At 42.5% G+C, this 26,251-nt stretch overlaps 2 protein-coding genes across 4 annotated transcripts in view; one reads left to right on the top strand and one right to left on the bottom strand.

Moving 5' to 3' along the window:
- Positions 1 to 26,251, bottom strand: part of HS3ST5 (heparan sulfate-glucosamine 3-sulfotransferase 5) — a 244,445-nt gene that overhangs the window by 32,170 nt on the left and 186,024 nt on the right. The gene's annotated exons all lie outside the window — the stretch shown is intronic.
- On the top strand, positions 20,102 to 26,232 carry LOC144586535 (uncharacterized). The gene is made up of 2 exons (XM_078384875.1): positions 20,102 to 25,244; positions 25,427 to 26,232. The coding sequence occupies exons 1-2, from the start codon at positions 21,089 to 21,091 to the stop codon at positions 25,432 to 25,434; spliced, it is 4,164 nt and encodes a 1,387-aa protein (XP_078241001.1). The 5' UTR covers positions 20,102 to 21,088; the 3' UTR covers positions 25,435 to 26,232.

Genomic DNA, 26,251 nt, shown 5'->3' with positions numbered 1-26,251 from the left:
GCCTTTGAGGCTGCTGCGGAAACTTCAGGTGGTGCAGAATGCAGCGGCCAGACTTCTCAGTGGTGTGAAAAAATACCAACACATCTCACCCACTCTGGCCACATTGCATTGGCTGCCCATCCGTTTCCGCATCGACTTCAAAGTGTTGAAGTCGATGCAGAAACAGATGGGCAGCCAATGCAATGTTACGTATAAAGCCCTAAACGGTTTAGGGCCTCGATACTTGGCGGAACGCCTACTCCCACCAAGGTCTACCCGTGTCACTTGTGCGAGCCAGGAGGTGAGGCTGAGGAGCCTAATGCCGAGGGAGGCCTGGAAGGAAAGGACAAGAAATCGGGCCTTCTCGGCGGTGGCTCCTCGCCTCTGGAATAATCTACCTCCTGATATTCGCGCGGCTCCCTCGCTGGGTATTTTTAAAAAGCAACTAAAAACATTGATGTTCTGGCAGGCCTTCCCCTCAGTCAACTCTTGATCTCCCCTTCCTCTCCTCTCCCACTCTTTGACCTATTTTGTTGAAAGTTTTTTCTTTATGTAGTATTGCTTTTATACATTTTGCTGTATGTTTCTTGTAAGCCGCCTAGAGTGGTCTTAACTGACTAGATAGGCGGGATATAAATAAAATAAATAAAATAAATAAAAATTCAAGCCATTAGGCGCTTTGACAGCAAGAAGTTTTGCTTTTGCTCCATTCCCAGCAATCGCATGCACTGGAAATGGACCAAAGCATAGTGATCCTACCTGTAACAAACAGAGGCTCAGAAAACACAGGTAGGATTGCTCTGGGGACAATTTAGTTTGCTCCAGTGATTTCACTGTGTGATCACCAGAAAAATGGAGTGAAACAACCCATCACCACTATGGACCAAACAGTAGGCTAAATGCCCACCTGACTGCACACTAAGATGTGACAGAATGCTCCCCTAAAAATGATCTTGCTTCGCTATAGGCAAGACTCATGCGAGAAGTTGAAACAATGTGCTGTCAATCTGAAGGAAAATTCTTTCCAAAATAGTCATGTCAACAGTTTGTGGGACTCCCTGAATGTGATGATCTCAGGTAGGTATATTAAAAGAGTCCTATTAGATTACATGATAATAGTTTGCTAAGAAATATTTTTTTAAAAAAAGCACTGCCATAAGATATACAAAAACTAAAAGGTTAACTACAGAAAAGAATAGTTAAAAGAAAACCAGAGCAATGGCCTTTAGAGATAAGTGAGATCATGACTCAGTAACCAACCGTATTTGAAGCAAAACCACTATGGATGTCTTTGACTATTTGAGGAAAACAAACTTGAAGAAATTCCCAGGCAACATTAAGGTGTTTTAAGTTATCATGTTAGAAATGAGGAGCTACATGAAGCAATGCTAAAAAATTTAAGATCCCTGGCACCAATAGGTTCATTGACAAGTTTTATAGGATATTCAAAGACCAGTTTACACGTACTGTGCTGTTACTGTCTGATTCTATTGTTGCAGGTAATTCCGTTTCTATTTCATGGCAAATATCTAGGGATGTTCTGATTTCAAAAGAAGATAAAAGGGAGCTTATCAGTATAAACCCTGAATGAATCAAGATTATATATTGTTTACATGAATTCCTAGCAGAACAACACAATCAATTATTGCTTCCTACATTTATGAAAACAACTTTGGCTTTCTTAAATATGCCTTGTTGATCTGATACAGGGACTTTTGAAGGTTTGCATCATTGCTCCCAAAATAAATCAGAATCTCATGCCATTGTTTCATTGGATACTTCTAAGGACATTCATTGCCTAGAGTGCATTTTTTTTTCTTGAAAATGTTTGTAAAAATGTATATAGATCATACATTTCAGCTGGGTTTTAAGAATCGGTATAATAACCAGTATGCCACCATTAGAACTAATGGCTATGTCTCAAATTCCTAAATAGAGGCATGAAGAAGTAATGTTCTATATCATTCATTCATTCATTCACTCACTCACTCACTCACTCACTTATTTATTTATTTAGGCAGGGCTTTGCCACTGAATGTTTGGCCACTGTGATCAGGGATGATAAATGCTTTTAGTACAACTGGCTTAATGACAGGCTAAATTATTATCCTTCTGTTTCTGGATGACATTGTGTTGGCAACCACTAGATCTAATTTTATGGAAATTTCACATATTTTGGATGTAATAATAGAGTTTAGTTTGGGTTTGGGTTTAAAGATAAAGGAAATGAAATCCAATCGTCTTGATCAGAATAAAAATGCTGTAATCAAAGAAGAACTGTTTGGAAAGACTTTTATGCCTCTCACTTCGATTGTGACTAGATATTTGGGAGTACCGATTCCACATCATTGTACTATTGTACTCTACTATATGTAGATCTTGACATATGCAGGCACAGTGACTTTTCCAGAAATGGACAAGATTTAAAATATCTTAAAACATCTTGGTTAAGGATATGTACCTTCTTTGAAAATATTTTTCTTTTTCTTTCAGGTGCTTCCAGTGGAATTTAAAGCAAGTTATTTAATGAAATATAAAAGGTTTTTACTGCACTTCATCAATAATAGTGAATGGTAGAAAGTTACAATGTCAGGTATGTAGACACAGAGAGGTGAGATTCCTAATTTACAACTTTACTTAGTTGCATTTCAACTCATGCAGATGATACACATTATTCACAGTGTATAGATCAATACCTGGCTTCCAGTGGAGATAAAAGGAGATAAAATGGAAGAACTGAGGAGTTGAGCCTTTCTTCCTGCAAAACTGAGGTGTTGTAAGCATCCAGAAAACTTTTCTTAATGGCTACTTTCACTGCATCATGCCTTTCATACAGCAGGATAATTCCATCATTTACAGTCTCATTCCCCTTTAAAGACATCCACTTAAAAAAAAAGAATCACAGTTTGCTTTATTTCAAAAAATAGGAAGATGTGGGTTAGGAATACTGAGAATTTTTTATAGAGGGTCAATGCTAATGAATGGAACTCCATTCTGCTTCAGTGTGGACCTGATAAAAATTAGGCAACATTCAGCCAATTCATTCCAGGAATCATTCAAAGGCAACACGCAGACTTAGAATGCAATCAGATTGGCATTTACTTTATTGGTTGGTCTGCGTCTGCTGCAGGGATGGGTTGGCTTGCTCCTTTTTCCAGTGATCACACAATGTAATCACTGGACTGAACCACCCAATCCCAAAATGTTCCTACATCTACTTTTCTGGGTCCCTATCAGGGGCTTCTACTTTTTTGTGTGGGTAGCATCATTCTATTTTGGTTGTTTCCAGTGCATGTGATCACTGGAAATGAACCAAAGTGAGTCTTGCAGCTGTCAAATTGATTGCAGCTGAGAATTTGCCATATTGTAAAGTTGCTTTCAAAGAAGGGCACTTCAGGATATTGGCAAATTAAACACTTCCTTTGCTCCTCTATGGAGGAGCAGAGGTAGTATTTTTCTTTAGATTCTATTACAGAAATTGATCCCATTTTAGAGGCCCACCTTGCCATACTTCTGGATTGAATATTTGATGGCCAAATCCTTGGAAATGTCTTTTTTTGTGTGTGTTCCACAAGGTCTGAATTATCTCCCCAGAGAGGTATTCTTGCTCCAGTTACAACTGCATGATTTCAGCTCAGCAGTAACAACAGGAGATGGATGAAGTGGATAGAGGGAAGCTCTTTTCTCTCTCATGCAACACCAGAACCAGGGGACATCCACTCAAATTGAGTGTTGCGAGATTGAGAACAGACAAAAGAAAAGATTTCTTTACCCAGCATGTTGTTAGTCTCCTTACCACAGGATGTGGTGATGACATCTGACCTAAGATGTCTTTAAAAGGGGATTGGTCAGATTCCTGGAGGAAAAGTCCATCGTAGGTTACAAGCCATGATGGGGATGTATAATCTCCAGGCTTAAAAGGAGGGTACTTCAAAGCAGGGGAGGGGTATCAGGAGACAGGTATCCAATTGTCTCATGTGCTCCCAGAGGCATCTGTTGGGGCCACTGTGAGATACAGAAAGCTGGACTAGATGTGCCCTTGGCCTGATCCAACAGGGCTCTTCTGACGTTCTTATGTAAATAAAGTTGCATGAAGTTCAGTATGCTGTTTAGATAAAAGGATTGCACCAAATGGCATACTGGACCTCTACCCAACTCCAGCCTGCTCTAAAAGAGCTCATGTAGACAAGCCTATTTGCACCATAGTATCCAAGGAATCAAATTCCCACTTTGGAATAGCATAATGAATGGATGAGGCCCATCAGCTAAGAAGAGTGTCAGAAACAATAAATAATCATTTATTCATACTGTCTGCATGGCATTGAATATCCATATTTGGAAACTTCCTATTTGAATGTGGAATTAGTTTGCTTGTTGATATTTAGATATGATTGATGTAATTTGAGAAACACAGCTTATTAGTTTGCTTTGTAATCACATAAAATGCTTACAATGATTATCCCAATTGACTGAAAACATCCTTTGCATGGCAGAGTAAATAAATGTAGTAGCAATGCTTTCTCTTTCCAAATGATTGCTCCAAATCCCTAATGAGTGTGTTATTTCAGACACTCTTTGCTATTCTACAATCTTTAATGAATCCTGTCATTATAGTTTCTCATTTCCCCAGCAGTATTGGACAGGAATATATCCAAAACTCTTCTCAAGACTATAGCAAAAAAGCATTTTGTTAAACCCCATAAACATAGTCAATGACTGTTTTAGATAAAGGACTCTGAATGCTGTAATGCAAAAACTAACTTTTCCAAGCTGTGCTGCGATTCTCATTTAATATTATTCCTTAACCCTATTAAATACAGGAGAGCTAAAGTGGTTTACTTTACTCTGAATCAGCACTCAGCACTCTATATTAGAGGTGGGGATGAATATAAAAATGGATCAGTTTTTCTAATGAATATAGCCAATTCGTCGTGTATTCGTCCATCTGTATTTGTAAAATTTTAAATCAGGACGAATATGGCTTGACGACTGTTTCCTCAGTTTTATTTGTTGATCCGTTCAAATTTGTCTATATTTGTTACCCCTTTGGGGGGGGCTCTCTGAGCTTGCTGGTGCCAATTCGAAGCTGTGGCGAATCAGGACAGAAATCCTGGATTGGCATGTCTAGCAGCCAATAGCGCTGCTGAAAGGTGTATCTACTTTTACAGACACTTCATATAAGCGTTCCCTGTCCAGCCGTTCCCCACTTCTGTTCGTGCTCTCCGGAGTGAGAACAGTTGCTGCGCGCTGGCTTGCTGGTGCTCTTGCGGTTCCGTTTCTGTGGCAGCAAAGCAAAGATTCAGGGTTATTTTTCTTTTTCATCATCATCATCATCAATCAATCATCATCAGCTTTACTGGGAATTTGGGGAGGGATATCAGGTAGCTTAGGCTACTTCTTCAGAAGGGCTTAATTTTATTTCAAATTCAAACCAATCAAACCTTTTTTTCCTGGAGGCTTGTGTGTGTGTGTGTGTGTGTGTGTGTGTGTGTGTGTGTGTGTGTGTGTGTCCGGTGGGGGGAGGGAACTGTCATCGTGTGACTGCGGAATCTCTTTTCCTTTATATTCAGTTTTTAAAAGTTCATTTTAAAGAGGCTTGTATCTCTCAGGGAATTTGTTGGGTGGCTGGATCCATCATTCCTTTTTCTTCCAAAACTTATTTGATTCTCTCTCTCTCTCTCTCTCTCTCTCTCTCTCTCTCTCTCTCTCTCTCTGTGTGTGTGTGTGTGTCTAGGTGGGAGGATTATTTAGTTTTCAAAAGTTCATTTTATGAAGGCTTGTGTCTCAGGGAATTTGGTGGGTGGCTGGATCCATCATTCCGTTTCCTTCCAAAACTTATTTCTCTCTCTCTCTCTCTCTCTCTCTCTCTCTCTCTCTCTCTCTCTCTCTCTCTCTCTCTCTCTCTCTCTCTCTGTGTGTGTGTGTGTGTGTGTGTGTGTGTGACTGAGACTTAGCTGGCATGGCTTTTCTTTTTGGGCTTTTCGGTCGGGGGGGGGAATTTTCCTAATTACATTATACTGAGGGGTTTTTTTGTTTGGGCAGGCAGGTCACATTTTAGTAAAAGAATTACACCACTGTCATTCTAAAAATAAAATTTACACACACTCTCTGACCCTCTATTAGTTTCCTTCCTCAATCTCCATCGCTTTATTTGTTTAGTTGGTTAGTTAGGCAGGCAGTAGAAAATCTTCTTTCCTTCTGCTTCCTTCCTTTTGCCTCTGCCTCTTCCTTCTCCTCTGCCCCCCCCCCCCAAGCCTGTCCGGACATCCCCGTGCCAAGAGAGCTGGGCTCTGCCCCACCCAATGCCTGTCTGGCCATCTCATGCCAACATGGTACTCCAAAGTCCACTGGGGCTACTGCCTGAGGAGGTTGGCAGATCTTCCAATCAACAAGCTTAGTGGCTCAGCAGCAGTTTAACTCAGTAGGTAGGCAGAAGCAGGAGCAAGGGACAAGAGCTCAGGTCACCCCATCACATTGATTTGAACTGTTGATCTTCCGCTCGAGAAGCCCAGCGGCCACCTTGATTAACCACCGTTAGTAGTACCTTGCAGTTGGATCCTATTCTCTTGCTGTTGCTGTTGCTTTGACGACCTCAGTTGCCTCCTGGGGACAAACCTAAGTAACTTTGCAGGCAAATGTGATGTTGCAGAAGAAGAAGACCAGAGTCTCCTGAGGCTGCCTTTTCTCTCAGAGCCCTGATGGGGCCCCAAAGCCTGCTTTCTGAGTGCTGTGTGCCTGAGTGCCCAATGGGGCAAGACACTCTACTTTGCTGCTGCCAACTTACCTCAGTGCCTGATGAAGCCAAAAAACCTGCTGTGCTGCCAAATACCTCCTTGCCTCCAGTCCTCCTGAGGGCAAACTCTACTTCACTTCAAAAAGCCTGTCCAGGCATCGCCCCATCGCACGGCTTGAGACTGCAGAGTTTATTGTGTCAACAACAACCACCATCCATTTTCTTCATCAATAACAAAACAAACAACACCATCACGTGGCTTCAGACTGCAGAGCTGATCGTCTGGTTTTCCAAAGCTGTCCTCTTGGCTTCCCCGTGCCAAGAGGGCTGGGCCGACCCAAGCCCTTCCTGGTAGTCAAAAACAGCATACTTGACTAAATAATTCATTCTTCCTGGAGGCTTCTGTTTCATATGCCACCTTGATGGCAAACGCCACCCTCTTGCTCATTGATGTTGAAGATTTCTGCCACTACACACCCAATGGGCAAAGCCTACTTTGCTGCCAATTGCCTCGGTGCCCGTTGTCTATTAAGACATGCTTTCCTGCCTACTTTGGAACCAACTACCTCAGTGCCTGATGCTGCAACACGCTTTACGTTGCTGCTGCCAACTTCCTCAGTGCCTGATGGGGCAAGACATGGTACTTTCTGCTGCTCCCTACTGCAGTACCCGATGGAGAAACACACTCTGCTAACTCAGTAGGTAGGCAGAAGTTGGAACAAACTACCCAAATGAATTAGCTCAGCTCAACAGTGGCCCCGCAGATTAACTGCTGTAGTAGCAGCATGGCCGGGCTCTGCCCCACCCAAAGCCCGTCTGCACATCACCCAAAAGTGTGAAGAGGGCCATCTAACCCTTTTGGCTGGCACAACCAGAGCTGGTCCCAGCACCCCCAAACAAGGAAAGAGGGCCGTCCAGCTCTCTTGGCAGACCCAGACTGAGCAGTAAGAAAAATGAATAGTTGCTCTTGTACAACTAAAGTGTACAAGAGCAAAGTGTTGGGTGACGCCCATAATGTGCCAAGACAGAGGGCTGTCTGGTCATGTTGGCACACTCAAAGCCAGGCTCTGCCCCATCCAAGCCTGTCTAGGTGTCACCCCATCAACCGGCTTCAGACGGCAGAGTTCATCTGGTTGTCAACCCAAGCATCTTTCTTTCTTTGAAGGTTGTCAGCAAGTCTAGTTAGACGTTAGTGGACAGATGAGTCTCCTAGGCCAGTGTCATGAGTACAGCCGAAGATCCGGAACCTGAGGGTTTAAGTACAGCTGAGGAGAATGCTGAGCAATTGGAAGCACCAACACTGAATCACCACCAGATTCTCCTCCCCCAGTAGCCAGAGTAAGGGCTAGATTTAGGCAAAGACTCATGACACAAAGGTCAGAGGATTGCCTGAATGCTGCCCGCAGAAACATCAGCTAGTCCTGAGTTTTAACAGGATGAAAGGCTTCTAGGAGTTCAATGACTGTTTTGCTATATAATCAGCTCCCAGACAGCTGGGAAGCTCATGGAAGCAAAAATTGAAAACTCTGGCTTGCATCCACACTCCTGACTACCTTGAACCTTGTTCTTTGAACACTTGGCTTTGGACCCTGACTTTTGATTACAGTTTGTGATTTGGATTTGGCATTTTGATATTTACTTTGCATCCTCTGGACATCTGATATTGGACTGGCTTATCGGACTTTGCTGTTGAAACCCCTGGGAATGTGACAGCCAGGCTCTGCCCCACCCAAAGCCTGTCCGTGTCCAGGACTCCCCCATGCCAAAGAGGGCCTGTCTCAGCCCCACCCAAAGCCTGTGCAGGTGTCATCCCATCACCCCATTGCCCGGCTTCAGACAGCACAGCTTGTGTGGTTTTCAACCCGTGCCAAGGGGGCAGGCCTGTCTTACCCCCCCCCCCCCAAACTCCTAGAGCTATCTTTGTCATATCTGGGCAGTCTCAGCAGCCAAGTTGCAATCCCCAGCTTTCTAGTTCTAAATCAGCATCTTTGGTGTTCCATCACCTGGCTTCATATTGCAGAGCTGATCTGTTTCCGACAGCCTGTTTTCCTGCTGCCAACTTCCTCAGTGCCCGACGGAGCCAAAAAGCCTGCTGTGCTGCCAAATACCTCCTTGCCTCCAGTCCTCCTGAGGGCAAACTCTACTTCACTGGCAAATGTAATGTTGTGCTGAGCTGAAGACAAACTCAATGCCTCATGCATGCCTCTGCCAAAGGGACCTCTCACTCTACTGGCGCTAAATATAACTCCCTCAATGCCATGGGCTTCTGTGCTGTGTAGTAAACTCTCCTGGGGGGACCCAATTTGTGGGTGAATAACTCAAGAGTTCTGATATCCAATCTTTACCAAAGTTGGCAGGCATGTTGGGGAAAGACATAGGAAACTCCGTTGTGATTCTGGATTTTCTAAGTACCTGGGGGGAGCTTTCCTGGTGTGGTCCTCTTTGTGACTGTATAATTCAGGGGTCCATGATCTAATGTTCACCAAACTTTCAGGAGTAGTAGAAAAGCATCTGAGGAAACTTCCCTGCAAATGTGGTGTCTCTAGGTCATTGGGGGTGGGGGTCAGTGCTATAGCCATTTAAAATGCAGACTAACTGACAGATCGATTCATTGAAGAATATTCATATACTGGTATTCGTTGATTCATTAACCTTGACAAATAATGGATCAAAACAAATCACCATTTTTTTATTCATCCCCATCTCTACTCTATATTCATAGCAGTAGTTGTATACATAACTTTATTTTTTCTGTGTATGTCTATGTCAGTGTCCATACACACATCATACACAAAGCATCACCCAGGCATCTGGGACTATATTTTGGAATTGCAATACCCATCATTCCCCAACTACTGGCTATACTGACTGGGGGGGTATGAGAACTGTGTATGTCTATGTCTGCACATGTAACACAAAAAAGCAACACCTTTCGAAGTTTTCAGGAGTATAGTTCTTAATCTTTTGTAGCACAAACATCAAAGCATCTTGTGGAACCTGAAAAACTAATAAGTCTTATTTAGCATAACTTTTTGAGGATTGCAGCCCACTTCATCAGATGAACAGAGTATTGCCTCATTTTGCAGATTATTCCACATATGCTTCAGGTGCCACAGAGTAATTAGTCGAGTGATGAAAACTGATCTAGACTGCGCTCATTAAGAAAAAGAAATTGTTGGCATTATTGAAATTTTAGCATAGGAACAAATACATTGTGATGGCAAGTCAGATACAGTAAAGAAAACTAATTGAGGATGTTTCCCATTCATAATAAAATACTAAATCTCTACATGCAACAGATATCACACCTTGTTGCTTCCACATGATTTCTGGCTTGCCCTCACTTTCCCATTCATTTTTCCTGTAAGTCAGATCGCTTGTGTGACCTTCCTATGGGATTCTCATGACTGGTAGATGTTTTTTCCTTCTTCTTTTCGCCTTCAGTAATATAGTAACAGAAAACAACAACAACCACCATCATCTGTTGGGAATACCACCAGACACCCAAATGCATGATGTGTGTGTATGTTTAGTCGTTTAGTCGTGTCCGACTCTTCGTGACCCCATGGACCAGAGCACGCCAGGCCCTCCTGTCTTCTACTGCCTCCCGGAGTTGTGTCAGGTTCATGTTGGTTGCTTCGCGGACACTGTCCAGCCAAAAATGCATGATACAGTGTTATTATTTATGTGCACAATTAATTTATATGAATTTGCATGGTTTCCCTCTCTCCATTTCATAATGAAAAGAACTCTGCAAGATTGTAGACTGAGAGGTACTGATTAGCCCAAATACACTTGGCAAGTTTTGTGATTAAGAAGGATATGACCTTAGGCCTTCCTCTTCTCAGTCCTTTCTTCAATCAGTCTTTCCTATACTACAGTGTTTCAGATGTCATAAGATTCAGTTGCTTTCAGAACAGAGCTTCTTCCGATGCTGCACCTTCTGACATTTATTCACAACAGTACTGCCGTCTTCACCACAAAGAAAGCATTATCCGTGTAAAAGAGAAATTATTGAATTTAACCTATCAATTACTCCAATAGATAGTTTATGGTTCTGCAAGGCTTCAACAAATGTATGGTGGTTGTGAGAATCACTGCTATGCTAGTTGTACTGCTCTCAAACTTTACATGTTTAAGCAAAGATTTGAACATGCTCATCTAGATAGGTTCCGGTCAGATATTTGTATCAATTGAGAATGAAGACAATGGGATCTTGTAATCCTTTCCCTTCAAGCTTTCAGTGAACATCTCAGTAGTAGCCATGCATGTTTCATAGTAAGTACTATGCATCAAAGTGATTTATATTTGTTTCTTCATGTCAAAAGCAGAAACTTAATCTATTTCATCCACACCAGTGCCTTCCCGTGAAAGAAATTTCTTCATAAGAAAATAATTTCCAATATAATGATTTTGAAATTTTCCAAGCATTACAGAAAATTTGTTCTTATTGTAAATGCAAGCTTCAGAGGACTAAGAGAGCATACTGAAAGAAAGAGCAACTCTGTTTAAATAAATGTGACTATCCACTGACTTGTGAGATGTTTAAATTTCTACCTGTTCACTAGACCAGAAATGGAAAGAATTTTTTTGAAGTTAGAAAGTGGCTCTCACAAAGAGCTTTCCTGTCTGGCTATTCTTCATGGGTGTTCAAACTGCTTGCTATTTAATTCAAAATATTGAGTCATAACTGAAGAAAATGGTATATGCCTTTCTTGAACAAGGGAATTATTAGTGTTCATGTGCCTAATTACAATAACATTTGCTATACTATACCCCAAGCACTTCCATCTCCCAGGGATTTGGCGGTACATAACAATGAAGCAAGGTTACTCCAGTGTCCAATTAAGCTTTCTTGGAGGATTAATAAGGCACATCTCATCAGTCCCATTACACCCAGAACTGTTAGTCTTCACCTCGTCATTGTAATCTTACACAAAACTCTGCAGATCAAAAGTTGCTGAGTATTAGAGTTAATTGCCCCATTACAGTGATGCAGTCCTCAGCATCATGTCCAATAATAGGCTATTGTATTCCCCAGGCTATGTTGCTGAGGAGGTAGCTGTTTTTGCCAGTATGCAAGTTCCCAGTGCTACTCAGTACTCATCTTCATCCTTCCATATCAGTCCCCCAGCAAGACAAAAAAGGGTGCTGCTTTTCTTGTATTCTGCTTTTTTGTCTTGCTGATTTTAAAGAAGCAAGGTGAGGAGTGGGGGAGCCTGGACACATTTGCTTCCACTGGAGAACTGCATAAGCTTAACACAAACCAGGAATGTGTTAGATTTTAACATTTGTATTGTTTTTAATTGCTGTTTACAGTCACATTTTCTGAATTAACATGTATGTGTTTCCTCCTCTTCCTGTTCAGTAGCAGTACTTCAGGTCTCATGGAGCATGAACTCAAAGGGACCCTTATTCTTTAGACTCGAAAGAGGTAGCAAAGCCTCCTGCACTTAATAGCTCAGTGGTTTAGGTCTCTAGCTGCAGAGCCAGAAGTTGGGTGTTCGATTCCTCACTATGCCTCCTTGAAGGGGACCTGGTTCAATGATACTTCCAGCTCTGCAGTTCTAAGATGATGATGGTGATGATGAGTAAATGCCTGGTACCTAATGCAGGCTAGACTATGGCTGTAGTTATTTTACCTACAACATAAAAAAATGTCAGTAATATCTAGGGATGCGCATTTCATGTTCATGCATGTGCAAGGCTCTTTTTCATTTTTATTTGCTTTTGTCAAATATCAAAAGCCCCATAAAAACAAATGGTTTATATCAGGGGCCTCCAAACTATGGCACACGGGCTATATCCGGTACGCCTTACCATTTTATATGTTCCCTTCAGCCTGTGTGTGGGGTGGTGGTGGTGGGCAGGAGTGTGTGAGCATCCGTGCATGCATGCAGGGGGCGTGCAGGGGCTGTGTGTATGTGTGCGTGCATGGGGTGGGCGGGCAGAATGTGTGTGCCACTAGCCGGCCACATGTACGCATGCACACATAAGTTTCTTTGGCCCTCAAAAATGTTGAAAATATCCTGTGTGACGCTCACGGTCAAATGTTTTGAGACTTCTGGTTTATATTAATGAAAGAGAGGTACATTCAAGTTTCATGTTTTCTCATGTTTCTCTTTTTCATTTAACCTTTCTTTCATCTTTTGTCAACTTGCCCAGGAAGTTTTTCATCCAATAGCACTGCAAAGCCTGATTTTAGCAAACAATCAGGAGAGGGGAATTGGATTTATAAAAGGGCCTGAATTGGTTTGGAAACCAGTGAGTGTTTTTTTCCCCTTCATAGTTGTTGTATTAGAAGAACTGGACGTGTTAGTAGTCTGTACTAGCATGTCAGACAAGAACAAAACGAAAATAATTTTTAAAAGAAGATAAAAATGTTGTGGCACTTTAACTGCTATGTTTTAACGTGAGCTTTTATGGACGAGTCCATTTTCTCAGACATAAGAGCCCACTCTTATACATTAAAATATAGCAACTAGCCTTTTAAGGTAGCACAATGTTTTTATCCTTATTTTTTATTATTTGTGTTGTTCTTGCATGCCACTCTTTCCTTAAGTGTTCCTTGTGAGTAGGTGAGTTCCTAGTCCCCTCCATCTTGGACTGAGTTGCCTGCCTGCCTCCTTTCCTCTGTGCCTCCATCTTAGATGCTTTCATCTTTATGTTACATGCCTCTTTGGGATTGTTTTCTTTGGGATTCTCTCCCTCATACTTTAGTCATTTCCTTTCTTGGATTATTATTAGCTTCTTGGCCTGTCTAATGAATTCTAGGAAAAGAAGAGAAGGCATCAAGTGGTAGGAGGTATGAAAACTCCCATTATTCCAGTAGCTTTAAGTCTGGGGTAGGGGCTTGAACTGTATTTTTGTCTATGTTTGCTTTGCTTGTGTAAAATGAAAGGACCCATGCATGAAAAACACCAAAATGAAACAAATATACAACTTTTCATATAAGTATATAGTTTACTATATACTTATATAAAATCTTAACATCCTATCCCAATATTTATCCAGACTCTTCATACCCTTAACAGGCACTAAATCTCATTCTCCTCCTTACAATGACAGCAATATATTTTGCTATCAACATGTCTGCCTTCCAGCACGTATGCCACATAAGATCTAGCTGTCCTCCCCAACCATGGAGTAAGCAGTGGATCTATAAAGCATGTCCTCAACTCATTATATAATCTACATTCCAGAACAACATATTCTATTATTTCCACATGTCCTGAATAGCAGGAGCAAACTTTCAAATTGAAATAAATTATTTTAAAGCTTCCTTCCATTATTGAAGGCAGACAATTAAATTGGGCTGCTGCAAATACTTTTCTGTTTTTGACTACAGATAGAATCTGAAAGTAGCTGCCTGGTGAATAATTGAGCTCTGTCTCAATACCCCATTTAATGGTGAGCAGACACTGTTTGCCTCAGAACATGCCTCTATGCCCAAGAATAATAATAATCTGTTGTCAAGTCAGTTCTGACTTATAGTGACCATTTTCAGGGTTTTCCAGGTAGAAAATACTCAGAAGGCCATTTTTGTAGCCCCTGACTTCTCAAAAATAAGTGATGACATTTCAGCAGTAAAGTGATAAAAACGCCTTAAAGGACATCAAAAATATACAATGCTCATGATTGAAAGGGCATTCTGGTCTCTGCAATTGGCTAGAGCAGGGGTCTTCAATACCGTGTCATCGAACCTACCAACATGAATCTGACCCAACTCTGGGAGGCAGTGGAAGACAGGACGGCCTGGCGTGCTCTGGTCCATGGGGTCACGAAGAGTTGGACATGACTTAACAAATAAACAAGAACAACAACAAGGGGTCTCCAAACTTTTCAGTATGAGGGCCACATCATATATTGTACATATTTTTAAGGGCCGAAAGAGGGAAGGGGTACCCAAGCAATTCCCCACCTCTGCTGTCTTTGCAAAGACAGCAGGGATGAGGGATCACTTCTGTCAGGTTTTGCTCCTCTTCCTATTTCTACCCAGGCATAGGAAGAGGAGGGAAGGGGGACCCAAGCAATTCCTCCCCCACTGTCTTAAAGACAGTAGGGGTGGGGGATCATTTGGGTCCCCCTTCTCTCCTCTTCCTGTGCCTGACTGGGGATAGGAAGAGATCATGATACTCCACCCCCACTGTCCTTGCAAAGACAGTGAGGGTGGGGGATCCCTTGGGCCCCCCTTCCCTCCCTCCTCTTCCTATGCCCGGGCCAGATAAAAAGGCAAGATGGATCGGATGTGGCCCACGGGCTGTAGTTTGGAGACCCCTAGACTAGAGCAACAAGGATCAACAAGAAGTCTGAGACTCTCCCCCACTTCCTACAAATACCACGGTAAGGACACCCCTAGCTTTCCCCAGTGAAAGAAGAAATGACTACATAGTGCTAAACTTGTCCTGGTCACTACTCATCTTTGGATTGCTGAAATAAGAAGGAAACTACAGTTTCAGCCAGTGATCAGAACAACAAGAATACTAGGTAGTTCTTTGCATTGCTGCATTATAAGCTGCAAAGAAAATCACTTGATTGAAAAGCCAAATACAAGTATAGTCAATCAATCAATATAGTAGAAGATCACCTGAATATCCAAGAAAGGAAATGCCATTGTCTCACAGCCCCCCCCCCCCCCCCGTGATCACTTGAAAATGTCCATTACTTCCTATTATTAAAAACTCCAGTGACAGGTCAAGAGCCAGGTCATTGTTTGATGTATGTAATCATAATGTACAAGGCTACTTGAGAATGTTTAACCTAAAGGATGCACATAGTAAGTGTCTTGAGCTTTCAGATAAATCACAAACATAATTCAAAGGGAAAATGAATACCAAGTTATAATAGTAGTACTAACCAAATATATTTGCATAATAGTGTACTACAAAAAAGCACTTATAGAGATTGCATATTTCACAACTAAGTACTTCTGTAATAAAATTAGTACTGAATGTTAAAAGTCAGTAATTTTAAAGCACATCAATGAAGGTAGTATAAATAAAATAAAATAGATACTCTAAAAATTGCCATCAGGACCCACAGTTGATGTTATTTCAATTAAAAGCCTTCTGGAACAGGAAGGTTTTAACCTGGTGCCAAAACGTGTGTGTATGTGTTGGTGTGTGTGTGTTAAAACACTCATTAATATCACAGTTTATATTGTCATTGTGCTTCAGAACTGCACAGTGGTCTCTGGTACCTCTTGTTTGCTAATTATTAATAATTTTCTTTTACATTTTTTTAAAAATTATTTAACAAGTATTTCTTGGAAAGTTTTTGGATTTTAAATCTACACTTCACACAGTACGACCTTCAGAATGAGATTCCCTTCCTCTTTCAGCCAGAGTGTTTTCTCAAAAGAAGAAGCTGTTGACATCAGCTGGGCTCGGCATCATGTCCATTTTACTTCAGTAAAAGGAGGAAATTTGATGCCTGGACATGTGTAGCCTTGTGGAAAAGGGTCTTATTTCACTCACTGACAAGCATAGCAGTATGTCTGGCAGTATTTCCCTGGGGACAACCTAGCTTAAAAAAAAAAATCAATATTGACTCTTGACACATTTTCATTTACATCAGCGCATGACTTTCAGTCTGGGCACAAATCAATAGCCAGCTTTTAACACTGCTCAACTAGTTTGTTCTATGTAAAAAAAAAAGCTGTTTTGCTTGAATGGCCTGTTTTTTTCCCATAGGGATACAGGCAAGTTACCTACCATTAGCACATGCCGGTCCTCAGGAAGGAAGTTTGCTTTGTCATTTTCCCCCCGAATGTTCAGATGGACAGGAACTCTTGCATCAATCACATTACATTTACTTGGCCACCACTTACAGTCAATTGACTTTGTACTTAGAGATGGTTCATACAACTATGAAGCACGTAGTCAGCGCTGTTTAAAAAAAAACCTGAAAAATCTTGAAGGTGCTGGATCTGTGCCGACATTCAGCTGGTTGTATGCAGCTGCTGCTACACACAGGATGATATCCTGTCACAGACTTTTGGGGAAAAATAAAAACACCTTTAAGGCTAACACGGTTTTTATTTTAGTGGGATGTCTCCTAGAACAATTTTGAATATGTCAATTTAAATGGCACAGAAAATACGCAACTTTCTGTATTTTTCCAGTTGCACAGATGCAGGATTTTCTATGACCAGGACTGTATGAATAAGCTTATAGGAAGTAGTGCTTTAAAGGACAACTAGTATATCCCTTGGCGGGGGGGGGGCGCGCGGTGGTTTACAGGGTTCAATAAGAAAGTATTGACATTCCCTCTCAAATTTGAGATGTGTGTGCAGATTTAAACTTAATTTACTGTTTTGAATATATGAAATGCCCTGTACACATCATGGAAAATAGTGTATAATCACAACTAGAGTAAACCCACAGAATCAGTACGGATTTGGAAAATCAACTTCTACATAGTTCCATTGATTCAGGGGTCCTACTCACAACTTACTCTTGGATTTCAGCCAGCATGTGCAAAGCATATATATAATTACACTGTTGTTTGTAGGGAAGGTGCAAACATACAAGCTGTTTTGCCTAATTGGAGGAGCACATGCTACAACCAAGACAACAGGGTCATTGTAAATACCCTAGTGAGACAGACCCATGACTCCATGTATATTCCAATGAAAGCAAAATTAATGATGTAGTGAGGGGACTGTAGTCCAGCCTAGGTTTAGAATTAGTATCCAGGGCCAGATGAACTATATCTAGAGGAACTTGCAGATGTAATCTCAGAGCCTCTGTCTATACTCTAAGAATTCTTGGAGAATCGTGAGCTAACTGGAGACAGGAGGTGGTCAATTATTGATTCCACATTCAAAAAGGGGGAAAGGGCAAATCTAGTTAATTACTAGTCAGCTAGATGCTGATTCCAGTAGAGGCTCTAGAACACAACACGAGTCAGTCTGTAATAACTGATCAAGAAGAATCATATGATTACTAAGAGCCAGAATTAATTTAAAAAAAGCAAATCATAGTGGGTTAATCTGATATTGTTTCTGGTATAGCTGTAAGCTTGTTGCAATTCTAGGACAATGGATGTAACAGTATTACAGTCTTCTTCTTTGACCAGACCTCACCCGGAATAATGTGTCCAGTCATGAGAAACTTTCTTAAGAAGGACATTGACATGATGAAATGTGTCCAGAGGGCAACCAATGGTAAAGAATCTGAAAAACCAAGCTCTGTGAGGAATGGTTTGAGGGAGCCGAGAGTGTTTAGCATGGAGAAGAGTACACTAAGAAGTGATGTGATGTTGTTGCTGTTGTTGTGTGCTGTTGAGTCATCTCTGATTCATGGTAACCTGTAAATGAGCCATTTTCAAAATGACCTGCCATCAACTGCCCTGCTCAGGTCAGGTAAACTTCATTTATGGAATCAATCTGTTCTGTATTTGGTCGTCGTTGTCGTCGTCCTCTTCTTCTTCTTCTTCTTCTTCTTTTTCTTCTTCTTCTTCTTCTTCTTCTTCTTCTTCTTCTTCTTCTTCTTCTTCTGCTGCTGCTGCTGCTGCTGCTGCTGCTGCTCTTGCTGCTGCTGCTACCTTCCATCTTTCCCAAAATTATCTTTTCCAGAAAATCCTGTCTTCTCATGATGTTCCCAAAGTAGGACAGTCTCGTTTTAATTATTTTTGCCTCCAGAGAGCCCAGGCTTGATCTGTCCTTTATCATTTTATGTGCTTCTTCCATCATCCATCTAGATTTTTCTGTTTTTACTACAGGAATTTTCTTTTTGCTTTCTTCCGTAATAATATCTATGGTTTCATTCCACAGTTTTTCTGGTTCACAGCCAACTGAGTTTAGTAATGCAAATCTGTTCTTTATGTGGACTTTAAAATCATCAGGAATGTTGTTTACATTATATTTCACACTACAATTATTTTAATTTTCTTTTCCAGCTTTAATGTTGGATATTCACAGTTCATGATGAATACCACAATCTGCTCCTGGTCCTGTTTGGGCAGAGAGAATGCAGCTTCTCCATCTCTTGCTTCCAATTCATAGTCTGTTTGGTTTCTATATGGAGCATGTGGTGATATTCACATGTAAAGCTGTCTGTTTGGTTGTTTGAAGCATGTATTTGCAACCCCCCCAAAAAAATCCAGATTGTTAGCTTCACAGAACTCTATGAGTCATTCTCCTGCTTCATTTCTATTCCTTAGTGCAAATTTTCCAACAAGATCTTGTTGTGCCTTGTTCCCTACTTTTGTGTTCCAGTCACTTATGACTATAAGCATGTCTTGTTCTGTTGTGTGATTAATTTCCTCCTGGACACTTGCATAAAAGCTTTCAATTTCCTCTTCTTCAGCATTGATAGTTGGAGCATAGGCTCAAGTGATGGTTATGTTGATAAATTTTCCATGGAGTCTGACTGATATTATTTAGTCAGATCTTGCGCTATAACTGCCTGTGCTACACCGTGCCTCAGCTATTACAGCTACTTCATTTCTTCTGAATTTTTCATTTCCACAGTGATAATATAACCATTCTACAATATCCGAACAGTTTTTACATGGAAGATGGAACAACCTTGTTTTCTGCTGCTCTGGATTAGCACTTGAACTAATGGACTGAAATTTTAAGGCAGGATATTCTGACAAAACATTAGGAAGAACTTCCTGATCCTAAGAGCTGTTTGACAGAGGAAGCAATCATCCAGAAGGCAATGGACTCTCCTTTATTGGACAGCCATATCTCTGTATACTACACTGTGTAGTATAGGCCATGTGGTTGTTGCTGTTTAGTCATTAAGTCATGTCTGACTCTTCATGACCCCATGGACCAGAGCACGTCATGCCATGTGGTATATAGTTTAAAATTGACAGTCTGCATTCAATGACAATTATTGATGCATCTTTCTTAGTGCAGCATGGAAAGAATGGAACACTCTGTGTGACAATTCAGAGAAATATAAGCACACAGTTTATAAGCAACAATCTCATATAGTGATGATAGAGTTGGAGTATACAAATATAAATTGATATTGTGACTACACCTGGCTTCTTCTTGGTTGACTTGCTCCTTTTCTGAACTCTAGTAAGAGCTCCTTTCTGGATCTACAATAAGAGCTCTAAGACATTCACATCCTATCACATTCAGTGATGGATTCTGGTCTAGTAAGATCTATTGTACCTGTTTTATCTTATCTAAAGGACATATTTAGGACAGGTTCTGAAGTAGAGCTTCACAACTGCTGCTGATATTCTTTTACTTGAATATTCTTTGATGCATGAAAAGAATCCGGTGACCTGGGCTAACTTCAGGCTATTGGTCTAATAAAAGCTATCTAGTTGCTTGTTCTATGCTTCTTATTCTGTGAGGCCAACACTGTTGCCTGTACTTCAATTCAGACAACGGACAGATCTTTAAAAGCCTCACAGCGTGGTACATACTGTTACATAACAGCACTGATGTTACCTGTCTGTCATGGGTTTGGAGGGAAAGTTCCATCCTATGGGGAGTGGAAGGCGGGACATCAGGAGGAGGGGCTGTACTGTATAAATATGTGATGCCGGTGTGTGAGAGGGGGATGCTGAGACAGACTGTGAGACACTGGGTTGTGACGAAGCAGCAGCTGGGGAAGAAGAAGCTGTTGTGGGAGTCTGGGTGTCTGACAGGGTACTACTGTGTGTCAGAGTACCAGCCTGAAAGGTTCAGGGGTCTGTTGGTTAGCCAGAACTGATGGGTTCAGGGTCTGTGCTTTAAGTTAAAGGTTCTAGGTGAACCAAACTGTATGCTTGTGTGTGTGAGAATAAGCCACGTTACTTTATTTTATTCACCTGATTGTTTTATTTACCCTGTTTGTATTTAAAATAAACCTTATTCTTTTGTTGTTTAAAAATCCATCCCTGGTCTGTGTGACTTATTATAGGGAATGGTTGGTGGCAGCTTAGTAACTGTGTGATAGATCCCAGTAGGTCTGGGTTTGTCACATTGATTGGTGTCCAGCGTGTGGGATACGACTGGTCCAGTTGTCCAGCAGTCCAGCAAAGCCTTGGCAAGTGTGCCCAGAGCAAGGGGGGTCTAGTCAGGGACAGTCTGAGGCGCGTAGGTAATCTTCTAGGTGTACCTCACGGGGAGGTGCGCTAGTAGAAGAACGTGCCAACTGGGGAGACTTAGATTAAGGTGCTCTGAGGCAACCTAGTTTTGGCGGGAAAAAGCTGAGGAAAATCTGCGTAGCAACAGTGAGCTAGCTTGCCAGCTGAGAGGCCCAGCAGAGGGGGGTAGGCTCTGACTCGATACTGTTGCAATTTAAGTGCTGAAGAACAGCAGCAATCTCTAGGGAGAGCTGGTTCTGAGGCAAGAAGGAAAAAAAGTGGTCGTTTTATTCTGAGGCTTGACTTTTTAAAGCAGCCTGTTCTGAGGGGGGGGGTATGCCCTTGACTCGAAGCCAAGTAGCAGACATGAGTGAAGTGAAAGACCCCCAGATTGACCAAGGTTCTGAGGATGAATTTGGCTCAGTGCAAGGTGACAGCACAGGAGAGCAGGACCCAGAACTCAGAAAATTGCTCATAGCCCAACAGCATGAACTGAGGATGAGGCAATTGGAAAAAGAAGAAAGATTAGAGAGAGAGAAAATTGCTCTGGAAAAAGAAAGAATGGCGTTTGAATTAAGAAAACTGGAAATGATGAACCAGAACCATAATAACAATAGGGATTCTGAGGGAGGCCAGTTGTCTAAGGCTGACCTGAAGAAATTCCCTGTGTACCACAAGGGAGATTGTCCTGAGGTGTTCTTTTCCTTAGTGGAAAGAGCGTTTGTGGACTTCTCAGTGAGGGAAACTGAGAAGATGACCATCATGCGATCTTTAATCAGTGGTAGCCTTGCTGAAGTTTATGCCGAGATGCCTGAGGAACTGATGAAAGATTTTGCAGAGTTTAAAAAACTGGTGTTTGCAAGACATGGGATAAATGCAGAGCAGCTGAGACAAAGGTTCAGGTCCCTCACTAAAAAACCAGAACAAACTTTTACCCAAGTGGGGGCCCAATTGGTGAGGCTGCTTGAGAAATGGCTATCGCAGGAGGGAATAGAGACCTATGAGCAGCTTAAAGACTTGATAGCCCTGGAACAGTTCTATTCAGTCCTGCAGGGGGAATTGAAATTCCAGGTGAGGGAAAGGAAACCGAAATCTGTGGCAGCAGCCGCAGAAATCGCGGATTTTATCTCCCAAATAAGAAAGCCCTTGGGTGAGGGGAAATCTGTAGGTAAACCCAAAGAAACCTACAGCAAGTACTCTCAGGGACCAGGGAAAAGCCAGCAAGGGGGAGGGGCCCATGGTGAAGGGAAGCCCTCAGACATGAAACAAAGACCTCAGATTTTGGAGGGAAAACCAAAACAAGATGAGAGAGAATCAAAATATACCAGAAAATGTTATTTCTGTCAGGGAAAGGGTCATCTAATCTCAGAGTGTGAGAAATTAAAGCAGCTAAAAGGAATGGTGCCTCAGAATGCTAGTGGGACCAAGCCAAAAGCTGTGTTCTGTGTCCAGAAGGAGCAAAGCTCATTGTCACAGAGGGAGCCTGTTGCCATGGCTGCTCAGTCTGGGACAGCTGCCTCTGCTGATCAGGCTGAGGAAAATGGTCCTCTTCTGGAGGTAAAGCGCTGCTTGCTGATAAAAACAGATTCTCAGTTGTTTGAGACAGCAGGGGTGGACGTAGGAATACTTGACCGTCAGTATAGGGGGCTGCGGGACACTTGTTCCCAAGTAACCCTATGCCATCCAGATATCATCCCTAGGGAGTTTATAATCCCAAATGAGAGCATGAAGGTGGCAGGGATTGAGGGGCAGATAATCTCTCTGCCAGTAGCTGAGGTACCTGTCAACTTTCAAGGCTGGAGGGGAGCTTGGCGCCTAGCAATTTCATCGACTCTGCCAGCAGCCGTGCTCGTGGGAAATGACCTGGCTGAACATGTGAAACGGGTGCTAGTGATTACACGCTCACAAGCCACCACAGGGACAGTTCAGGGGGGTAATGATGAGCCAGAGGCGGAAGCAGAGGGGAGTTCAGAAGCTGTGGTGGAAACCTTAACCACAGACAGCAGATTTGGACAGGAGCAAAAGGCAGACGCCACTCTCCAAAAGTGTTTTGAACAGGTGACTGACGCCCAGCTAACACCTGAGACCCCAGTGAGATTTCTGGAGAAAAAGGGGATTTTGTATAGAGAAACCCTGAGGAATATCTCAAAAGGGGGAGATGGGATCAGAAGTCAGCTGGTGGTACCTGAAAAGTATCGCCCCATGATCTTACAAAGGGGGCACTCTGACATGTTTGCTGCACACTTAGGAGTCAACAAAACACAGCAGAGAATCACACAGAATTTCTACTGGCCTGACATAGGGAAGCAGATCAGGGAGTTCTGTAAACAATGCGATGTGTGTCAAAGGCAGGGGAATAACCGCGATAGGACCAAAGCAAAGTTGTGCCCTTTGCCTGTGATTGACACTCCGTTCAAATGCATAGGGGTGGATATTGTGGGACCTTTGCCCAAGGCCACAAAGAGGGGGAACAGGTTCATCCTAACAATTGTGGACCATGCCACAAGGTATCCTGAAGCCATACCCTTGACTAATATTGAAACTAACACAGTGGCAGATGCTTTGGTGGGGTACATGTCCAGGATGGGATTTGCCTCAGAGATAATCACAGATTTGGGCACATCGTTCACGTCAAAGCTCATGAAACGCTTATGGCAAATCTGTGGAATAAAGCACAAGGAAACCACTGCTTATCATCCGGAAAGTAATGGGTTAACTGAGAAGTTCAATGGGACTCTAATGCGCATGATTAGGGCTTACTTGGCAGAGAATCCAAACAATTGGGACCAGAAGCTGCAATCCCTTTTGTTTGCTTATCGATCAGTGCCACAAGCCAGTACCGGGTTCAGTCCATTCGAACTTTTATTTGGGAGAAGGGTGAAAGGGCCCCTTGATTTGATAAAACAAAATTGGGAGCAGATCACCCAGGATGACCCACAAGACGTTGTGACTTACATAGACACCTTGATGAATGACCTAAAGCGAAATCTAGAGCTGGCAGCAGAAAACCTGCAAGCGCAGAAGGTCAAACAGAAAACATGGTATGACCGCAAAGCTAGAGAGAGGCACTTTGACCCAGGGGAGGAGGTGCTTTGGCTTAGGCCCTGCAGAGAGAATAAGCTGCAGCTCAAATGGGCAGGACCATATAGGGTCATTTCCAAGATGTCAGACCTGAACTACCTAATAGAGCAAGAGGAGAACCAAGCAAGGAGGGTGGTTCACGTGAATGCCCTAAAACCCTACTACAGAGGGGAACAGAGGGTTTTATTCGCGATAAAAGCAGCTGAGAGTGAGGAAGCTGAATTACCCTTCTGGGAGGGTAGAGGGGAAGTAAAATACAACCCAGAGGAGGTAAAGATCAGTCCTGCACTCACCCAAGACCAGCAGCAAGAATTAAAAATGCTGCTTAATAAATATCAACAGGTATTTTCCAACAAGCCGGGGATAGTGAAGGGAGTGATGCATCGGATCCACACAGGGGATGCACCCCCGCAGGCAGTATCCCCATACCGAGTAACGGGACCCTATAGGGACAAGGTGCGGAAGGAGCTGGACGAAATGCTGAGGGAGAACATAATCGTCCCCTCTTCTAGCCCTTGGTCCTCTCCAATAGTCCTTGTGGACAAGCCTGATGGGAGCATTAGGTTTTGTGTTGATTACAGGAAGTTAAACCGTGTAACCACTCCTGATGCCTACCCAATGCCCAGGCTAGACAACCTGATTGAAACCATAGGGGGTTGTCGGTTCATCTCATCATTGGACCTGGTAAAGGGATATTGGCAATTAAGAATTGATCCCAGGGATCAAGAAAAGACTGCCTTTTGCAGCCCTTTTGGTCTCTATGAGTTTCGAGTCCTGAGCTTTGGTCTCAGGAATGCACCAGCCACATTCCAAAGGCTGATGGACCAGACCTTGGCAGGGCTCAATGACTTTACAGTGGCCTACATTGACGACATAGGGATCTTCAGTAATACCTGGGAAGATCACCTGATACACCTGGAGTTAGTGCTGCAGAGGTTAAGTGCAGCAGGGCTAACAGTAAAGGCCAGCAAGTGTCAGCTGGGTAGCCCAGAAATAAAATACTTGGGTCACATGGTAGGGGGAGGAATGATAAAACCCCTGGAGGCCAAAATAGAAGCTGTTCGTGATTGGCCTAGACCCAACACCAAGAAAAAGGTCAAATCATTTCTTGGGTTGGTGGGCTACTACAGAAAGTTCATCCCGAGGTTTAGCGAGATTGCGGCTCCGCTGACCGATCTGACGAGGAAGACGGCTGATGACCGCATCCCGTGGACCAGCGACTGTGAGGCGGCGTTCCAGAGGTTGAAGGAGGCGTTAATCAACTATCCTGTCCTGCGTGCTCCAGACTTCGACCGGGAGTTTATCATCTACACCGATGCGTCTAACAGCGGGGTAGGAGCAGTTCTGTGCCAAGAGGATGAGAATGGTGACCAGCATCCAGTGTCCTACCTGAGTAGGAAACTTCAAAAAGGTGAGAGACATTTGGCAACCGTGGAGAAGGAATGTTTGGCCATAGTCTACGCGATCCAGAAGGCCAAGCCTTACATCTGGGGAAGACATTTTGTTCTGTGTACTGACCATTCACCATTGCAATGGTTAAAGACAATGAAAACCCACAATAGCAAACTTATGAGGTGGGCTTTGAACTTACAGGACTATGACTTTGAAGTGAAGGTGGTCAGAGGGTCAGTGAACTGTGTTGCTGACGCCTTATCAAGAAGACCTGAAGACTGAAGACGGCGAAAGAACATGGACTATATGTATATAATGCTGATAAAAAGTAAAATGTACCTGGTTTTGAATTTGGTTTGTATTAATAAAGGTAAATTGATGTACTGTATATGGTAAAATGTTTAAATGCATATTTGCTATGGTTAACTTGGAGTGTAAGCATATGTAAGTATTATATGGTATGTATAAATGTTGTTGTGTATTTTATGCAGGTTGGTTTTTTGGTGAAAAGCACTTTTAGCTTTCCCCCTACAAAACAACTTTTAAAGAGGGGAGGTGTTACATAACAGCACTGATGTTACCTGTCTGTCATGGGTTTGGAGGGAAAGTTCCATCCTATGGGGAGTGGAAGGCGGGACATCAGGAGGAGGGGCTGTACTGTATAAATATGTGATGCCGGTGTGTGAGAGGGGGATGCTGAGACAGACTGTGAGACACTGGGTTGTGACGAAGCAGCAGCTGGGGAAGAAGAAGCTGTTGTGGGAGTCTGGGTGTCTGACAGGGTACTACTGTGTGTCAGAGTACCAGCCTGAAAGGTTCAGGGGTCTGTTGGTTAGCCAGAACTGATGGGTTCAGGGTCTGTGCTTTAAGTTAAAGGTTCTAGGTGAACCAAACTGTATGCTTGTGTGTGTGAGAATAAGCCACGTTACTTTATTTTATTCACCTGATTGTTTTATTTACCCTGTTTGTATTTAAAATAAACCTTATTCTTTTGTTGTTTAAAAATCCATCCCTGGTCTGTGTGAC

This window comes from Pogona vitticeps, chromosome 1 (genome assembly GCF_051106095.1).
Source record: "Pogona vitticeps strain Pit_001003342236 chromosome 1, PviZW2.1, whole genome shotgun sequence".
Taxonomy (NCBI): Eukaryota; Metazoa; Chordata; class Lepidosauria; order Squamata; family Agamidae; genus Pogona; species Pogona vitticeps.
Note: the sequence above shows the minus strand (reverse complement) of the source record. Positions and strands in the feature narration are given on the sequence as shown.